At 49.7% G+C, this 7,500-nt stretch overlaps 3 protein-coding genes across 8 annotated transcripts in view; 2 read left to right on the top strand and 1 right to left on the bottom strand.

The window, feature by feature from the left end:
* The window catches only part of actr10 (actin related protein 10), a 17,206-nt gene extending 14,766 nt beyond the window's left edge, over window positions 1-2,440 (bottom strand). For all 3 annotated transcript variants that reach the window (XR_006152824.1, XM_031581807.1, XM_031581806.1), the window contains exons 1-5: window positions 2,199-2,440; window positions 1,483-1,555; window positions 1,260-1,342; window positions 977-1,085; window positions 328-435 (exon numbers count right to left, since the gene is read on the bottom strand). Coding sequence is in view for 2 of the 3 variants with exons in the window: in XM_031581807.1 (XP_031437667.1) it covers window positions 328-435; window positions 977-1,085; window positions 1,260-1,342; window positions 1,483-1,555; window positions 2,199-2,275 (450 nt within the window). In the remaining variant the exon portion in view is untranslated. The remainder of the gene's footprint in view (window positions 1-327; window positions 436-976; window positions 1,086-1,259; window positions 1,343-1,482; window positions 1,556-2,198) is intronic.
* A 2,377-nt stretch (window positions 2,441-4,817) lies between these two features.
* On the top strand, window positions 4,818-6,714 carry LOC116223702. Its single transcript, XM_042709889.1, has 3 exons — window positions 4,818-5,116; window positions 5,195-6,050; window positions 6,514-6,714. The coding sequence occupies exons 2-3, from the start codon at window positions 5,601-5,603 to the stop codon at window positions 6,712-6,714; spliced, it is 651 nt and encodes a 216-aa protein (XP_042565823.1). The 5' UTR covers window positions 4,818-5,116; window positions 5,195-5,600.
* Window positions 6,715-6,775: 61 nt separating this feature from the next.
* LOC116223902 (armadillo-like helical domain-containing protein 4) overlaps window positions 6,776-7,500 on the top strand; it is a 10,876-nt gene continuing 10,151 nt past the window's right edge. For all 4 annotated transcript variants that reach the window (XM_042709869.1, XM_042709871.1, XM_042709870.1 and 1 more), the window contains exon 1: window positions 6,776-7,142. The gene's annotated coding sequence lies outside the window, so the exon portion shown is untranslated. The remainder of the gene's footprint in view (window positions 7,143-7,500) is intronic.

The raw sequence follows: 7,500 nt of genomic DNA, 5'->3' as shown, positions 1-7,500 counted from the left end.
CAGTACGAGCACAATTGTGTGGTGATTAAATAATAGGTCATAACTATAGCAGAACCACTGCTTGCCTTCCAGCACAATTGTGTGCTGATTAAATAATACAATAGGTCATGAGGTCACCTCATCATTATGACACTGTTTGCTACCTCAGTATTTTCTTTAAAAGTCAAGCTCTGGCTGTGTCACCGTGTCACCAAAGCTCCACACACACACACACACACACACACACACACACACACACACACACACACACACACACACACACACACACACACACACACACTTCCTCCTTGAACAGAGCGAGAGGGAGGGCCATGATGAGGAGGATACTGGCAGCACCAGAGACTCTGTGTAGCCGCAGTCCATGACCAGAGCGGAGCTGATGCCCAGAGACATGACCGCCATGAGGTGACTGGGGGCGAAGACCACGGACGGAACCTGAGGGGCACAGAGGAGAACTATTATAAGACACGGAGGGAACCTCAGGGGCAAACAGGAGAACTATTATATGACACCGGCAGTAAACTTAGGAGAGCAACTATTTAAACATCAACAAGCAGTAAGAGCAAGCACAGACAAACCATTTAAACGTCAACAAACACTAAACTTACGAGGGAAGACTTCATCAACAGAACTAATGAACTTATGAGGGACAAGACACCTCATCAGCTGGAGTGAAAAGAGTCTTATGAGGGACACGACACCTCATCAGCTGGAGTGAAAAGAGTCTTATGAGGGACACGACACCTCATCAGCTGGAGGTGAAAAGCAGTCATAGGGCCTGAGAACCAGCTGGGCAAAACTGATCCATGTTCAAGATTTCACAATCAACCCAGGTTTATGGTAGCCTATATAAAAGTTTTAACAGCTTATCCCACAGCTGGGTTGAATTCCACTCCCGCTTTGTGTGGTGGCTGCCTCATCACCTCAAAGAGCATCATTTACCCGAACACCGAATAACTGGGAATATTCAACGCACCTCAAACTGCTTGAAGAAGACCTTGGTGAGGGTTTCCCGGAAGTGAGAGGGGCAGAGGATGGACTCGATGACAACCACTCTCCGGTCCCGTGGGTTGACCAAGAGATGCCTGCAGGAAAATGGCCTTGGTTATCAAAAGGCTGGTTTTTGCTGGCACACGCATCAATTTTACAAATGGTACATGAGTCGACAGAAATATCTATGTCACACTACGATGATTCATCACTGACAAATTGGACAGTGAGGTAAAGCCTAAGAGGATTGTGGGAAATGTATTCCTCACCTGAAGTACAATGTGTGAATAAACTCCTTTAGGATGGTGTAAAGTTCCTCTGTGTTGATGTTATACTGCACAACTTTGATGGGCTGCAAGGGGGGAAAGCAAATTACATTATTTCTTCATCCTTTTAAGGTCCTGGAGCAATACAGGCCGAATATGACTCTTGCTTTGTATTAGAGCCAGTGCAGAATAATGCTGATAATTGTAGTTCCATTTCTCCACTGACCTGCTGAAGGCCGGGCCTCTGGATCTCGCTGGGGATGATGAACCTGGGGCCTGTCTCTCCGGCGAACCCACATCTGTGACAAAGCAGTACAGTTATCCTCCATCATAACACAACTCACTGCGTTGTTTAGTTCTTCTTGCACTCTCATAAATTGTTTGCTCAGGGCCCTGGCAGCTATATTTCGCCAGTTTTACTCATATGACTTGCCCTGAGGTTGATTTTCCACCATCATACACAGAGCACATACAAAAACTTTGGCCTCAATTGACAGCTACGCTAGCTAAGCCCTCCAAGAGCTACGTTAAACACTAGCTTTGTAGCTAGCAATCGATAGATACAATACCAGAGTTCATTACTGTTTAGAAAATGCTTCCTAAAGTAATTATCTTGATTGCTATAGTGTTACACTAACTAGAGCTTGCAGTATATTCTGGAATGCTAACAACAACATAATTGCTAACCTAGCTATCTATAGTTACCTAACGTTACAGCTTCAAAGCTGATATTCAATTTAGCTAGCTATGTTTCCTGCAACCACCTGAAACAACTACTGTAAAAACACCATTCCAAATGAATATTGATTTTTGGCTATTCCCAAACAGAGAAGAAATCACGAGACAGATAAAGTTGGCAAGTAAGCTAATGTTAGCTAGCAATGCAAAGTTAGCCCCATGTACAGTGTAAGCACAACATTCAATCATAGCGGATAAACTCACTTTGTGTAGGCTGCTCCTAAATCTATTACAACGGCTGTCTTCTCCCCTCCGCTCCCTAAACCCTCAAACAGTGGCATTTTGATTGCTTAGTCAGAAGCACAGATACGTGCTTCTGAGATAAAGAGGGCTAGACGCTAATACCAGAGCCCGTTCAACAATACTCTGCTAATGCACACAACAGCCAGCGATGTTACAGCGGCTGCTGTCACTGCACAGCCAGGGCGGGGTCCTACCTCAGAATGCTGCTGACACCCAAAGCATTGCCTGAATATTTTTTCTGCTTGGTGAATAGATTCACTGTAGTCTAGGGCTGAACATTGGCTACTGTCTTTCTTTCGTATACGTGGCCTATTATTTTATTTATCTTAGAAAAATTAAGTATACTCATTTCGTCACCGATTTGGGCTAATGTCGGTCGTAGTGAATGGAAATCTCACTAGATAGGCTATTTTATATAAAAACATATTCACTTTCTGAGCTGCAAAGTGTAAAAGTTATATATGATACAAATCACCCACCCTAACCTAGAGAAGCGTATAGGTTAAGGCACTTCTTCGTTTTCAGTGGTCACACTTCTGTGAATCAAGTGGAAGTTAAGGTGTTCTGCAGAGAGTAGGCTACAGCAAAGAAAAGATTTCCGTACAACTTTTAATGCAAATATGACCATTCGAAAGGAAATCCCTAGTGGAAACGGTTGAAATTTGCATTAAGTCTTCTAAATCGAATAAGAAATGCTTTTACTAGATGGGGGTGGTGGGTTAGTTCCCGATTCGCATAGGTTAGGCCTACGATGCTACTAAGGTTGATGGATTATTCGCATCAAATCGCATTTGCTATAGTTATTCTTGCGTGGCCAATAAGCAGATGCCCTTGTCCAACATAATTAATGTGGTGATAGGCTAAATGGGGGCGACATTTTGTATGTTGTGTTTCTTTTTCTATTTCCGTCAGTTTTAATCCAAACAGTCAATCCTGTTCAATCCAAAGGGTTCATCAATGCTTGAAGTGAGGACTCTTTCGGGACAAACTATTTTTAGTGTATAGCCTATAATTTCGTATTGCCATGGTCTCAATGGCAATATGTATGCAATAAAGGCATAAGTATAAACCTATACTCTATGTAGTAACATACAAAAGCAGTGCGCGTACATGATCAACCTTGCCTGCCACCTCCGCTCTCGCTGGAGCGCGCACACACGTGCACTCCTCGCGCACCTCGCATTGAAAAGCCTGTGGTAGGCTACACACACCCTGGTGGACATGTCTCTGGATCAATAGTGCCTAATTTGCTGTTCATGTGATCCGAAAAAACACACTATTCAGGAGATACTTTGGGATGAACCAGAACATGAGATCGGGGTAAATATTTTCAAGATACACAGAAGGTAAGGACAATGGATTGAATTTTATCATCAGACTTTCTACGTCAATTTTTCATAGGAAGCTAAAATGAGAAGAATCTCTCTGTAAAATAACAAGACGTTATAAAAAGATATGTTATTTCTTTACTACGACGAAGTGTTACATTTTCTATCGCATTCAGTTTAAAGAACAAAAAAAAAACAGAATACTCCAATGTATGGGTTAGCTATACATTTTTGAAGCCAGAGAGTTCCCACAAGCCGTTCCTCATCTTGCGCAGTCGCGTGCGCAGCGATGGCTATTTTTCGTGGCGAAGACGACCGGCGCCTGTGTTGTCATCCTGGAGTCAGCCTCTTCACGTGCATCCTTAGCAGCCTTGCCTCTCTTCATCCTTCACGTGTCCATGGATTGCGCTGATTTGCGATTGATTAGCTGCTTGACTAGTTGTTGGTGAGGATGACAAATGACGCGTAAATAATTAACTAATGTGTAGAAAGTATGAGAAATATGAAATACAAAACGTGATAATAATTTAATGGTGTCTGCAGCCCTGTGGCGTACGTGCGTGTTGGCATATTCATAAGGCTACTTAGGCAACTTCAAATCAAGCCATCACATTGTCACGGTGTTTACTAGATTTCATTGTCTTCCAGACTGAAGCCAGTGCTATTTTTAGGGGTCGGATGGGGAGTGCATTGCAGTGTGCTGTGTCAGGTTTCGACTGTGTGTATGCTACGAGGGATGGAGGGAGAGAGAGGAAGAAAGAGAGAGAGGGAGAGAGGAAGAAAGAGAGAAAGGGAGAGAGAGGAAGAAAGAGAGAGAGGGTGAGAGAGGAAGAAAGAGGGAGAGGGAGGAAGAAAGAGAGAGAGAGGGTAGAGAAAAAGAGAAGAGAGAGGGGGTGTGAGTAAAAAAAAGACTATTCACATTGCCTACACACAAAGATACATTTTGTCTTTGCCCTAATGTTTGTGTCACATTGGTAAGAAGACACTGAAGTTATGTAAACTTGTCTGCATGAAGATGACATAAAAGGGATCACAATGTTCCCATACATGCTGTAACACATACACACACACACACAAACACACACACACACACACACACACACACACACACACACACACACACACACACACACACACACACACACACACACACAGAAGGTTGGCTTTTAGGATCATGGAAATGTTTCTGTGCCTCTCACAGGCTGTAACACACACACACACACACACACACACACACACACACTCTCACAGGCTGTAACACATAGGAGCTGGGCACCCTTTTAGGATGGAGACGTTACCTGCATCAGAGTATGTTTATGTTTTGGGATGGAGATGTTACCTGCATCAGAGTATATTAATGTTGCCATCTTACCCACATAAGTATGACACCAGTTCAACAGCCAGATTGCCTCTTACTCTGAAATGGACCCGGCTCTGATCTGGCCCTGATCTGGCCCTGTTCTGGCCCAGAGTGAGCTGCCACCTGGCCACTTTGCTGGACAGAGAGAGAGGTCCTGTATATGGCCTGCGGAGAATAAGACAGAGAGAGAGGTCCTGTATATGGCCTGCAGAGAATAAGACAGAGAGAGAGGGCCTGTATATGGCCTGCAGAGAATAAGACAGAGAGAGGTCCTGTATATGGCCTGCAGAGAATAAGACAGAGAGAGGTCCTGTATATGGCCTGCAGAGAATAAGACAGAGAGAGGTCCTGTATATGGTCAGATTGGCATAAAATACATTTAAAAGTTGGACTATGAGATAGCAGGAAAACTCTGGGTAAATGAAGGGAGGAGCATTTGCATGCAAATGAAAAAAAAAAAACATAATTCATCGATTTAATCCACTTAAGCATCTGGACGTCCTCTCACTCTCTCTCTCTCTCTCTCTCTCTCTCTCTTTTTCTCTCTCTCTCTCTCTCTCTCACACTTCTTGTCTTTGCCAAAGGGTCCTTCTGGCGGTTTGGATGTGATCCCCCATCCACCCTACTGCTCCCCTCCTGTCTCCAGCAGCCTTCACGCCTCTCTGCCTGTGAGCCATGGTGGGTCTTTGGACCGTCCTCGGCCTCCTCTTGGCCGGGACGCGCTTCTCCGCTCGGGCTGCCCCGCTGGCGCCCGAGGGTTGGGCTGCCCCGCTGGCGCCCGAGGCAAAGGCGACCTTCTCTCCGGGAGCCCTCGGCTGCGGCGCCCAACAGAACGGACAAGCGCAAGTACAAGCCACGGGCGGATTAGAGGCGGGTCACGCCCAGGGCTGGAACGAGGAGTGCCCGTCTCTGCCAGGGCTCGTACCGGCGGGCGTGGAAGCAGAAGCTGAGAGCCGGGCAGAAGAGGCTGCTGCTGTCGCCGGAGGAGACGGCACTCGAAGCGGGGAGGGCCGCCCAGAAACCGCGTTTAGGGAGGAGAAGGAGGGGGTGAGCCAGGAGAGGCTGGTCCACAGAGGGGCTGGGGAGGAGGAGGAGGAGAAGGAGGGGGGGAGCCAGGAGAGGCTGGTCCACAGAGGGGCTGGGGAGGAGGAGGAGGAGGAGGAGGAGGAGGGGGAGGAGAAGGAGGGGGGAGCCAGGAGAGGCTGGTCCACAGAGGGGCTGGGGAGGAGGAGGAGGAGGAGGAGGAGAAGGAGGGGGAGCCAGGAGAGGCTGGTCCACAGAGGGGCTGGGGAGGAAGCACAGGGCCAGGGGGCGCTCACGCTCACACTCACCACCTCCGCGCCGGCTACCACCGCAGCCGTGGCAGGGAGCTCTCCAGAGGAGCAACAGAGAGGCGCCGCGTTAGTCGCCTCCACTCCCTCAGCTGCCGCCGAGCAGCAGGTGCCACGGCAACTACCTGACAGGCACGGAGACGCGACGGAGCTGGGGGATAGAGGGGCGGAGGAGGAGGAGGAGGAGGAAGAGGAGGAGGAGGGGGAGGGGGTGGCCCTCTTACGCACTGTGTCAGTCACAGCCTCCTCTGCAACAGACGGGCAGAGAAGCAGAGCTGCCGCTGCCGCCGTTGCCACTGTGTCGCCCAGCGCAAAGCCCGCCATGCCAACGGCACCGCCACCCTCCGGAGGACCGTCTGGCCGGGAGACAGATGGCTGGGGAGCAGCGCAGACGGCCCAGCAGAGGGGTGACCTCGCGCAGGTTGGGGGTCGGGCCGGGCGGGGGCCGTGGGCAGTGAGCCCCACACATACCCTGGCCACGCCTGGGGGGGCACCACTGGGGCAAGGGGGGGGACGGGGGCGGGGGCGGGGACGGGGGCAGGTCGGAGGCGGCAGCAACCCTGGGGATTCTGACATCTCCGGACTCGGAGAGCGAGAGAGGAGCGTCCGGCGGGAGAGTACATCACCATCCTATGTCCGACCCCATCCAGGAGGGTCTCCTCCGCGCCTCGCTCCAGACCAGCAGCGTCACGCCCGCGTGGACTACCTTGCAGTCCGTCCCCGGCACCACTGAGGACCACCGGGGGAACGGGAGCAGGAGCCACCTTTCCTGCCGCAGAGCCCCAGGAGAGAGTGAGTGGCAGGGCGTCCCAGCAGCCGCTCCTCACCCCCACACCAGACGCGCAGCTAGCAGAGACTTGGACAGAGTCTGTGAGCCTGCAGGGAGGTGAGTGTGTGTCTGTGAGCCTGCAGGGAGGTGAGTGTGTGTCTGTGAGCCTGCAGAGAGGTGAGTGTGTGTCTGTGAGCCTGCAGAGAGGTGAGTGTGTGTCTGTGAGCCTGCAGAGAGGTGAGTGTGTGTCTGTGAGCCTGCAGGGAGGTGAGTGTGTGTCTGTGAGCCTGCAGAGAGGTGAGTGTGTGTCTGTGAGCCTGCAGGGAGGTGAGTGTGTGTCTGTGAGCCTGCAGAGAGGTGAGTGTGTGTCTGTGAGCCTGCAGGGAGGTGAGTCTGTGAGCTTGTGGAAATCATTCTCTTTTTTCGTGTCACTTCATGAAAGGCAGGGAGCAATGTTATAATTTATTGTTGAGTA

This window comes from Clupea harengus, chromosome 15 (genome assembly GCF_900700415.2).
Source record: "Clupea harengus chromosome 15, Ch_v2.0.2, whole genome shotgun sequence".
Classification (NCBI taxonomy): Eukaryota; Metazoa; Chordata; class Actinopteri; order Clupeiformes; family Clupeidae; genus Clupea; species Clupea harengus.
Note: the sequence above shows the minus strand (reverse complement) of the source record. Positions and strands in the feature narration are given on the sequence as shown.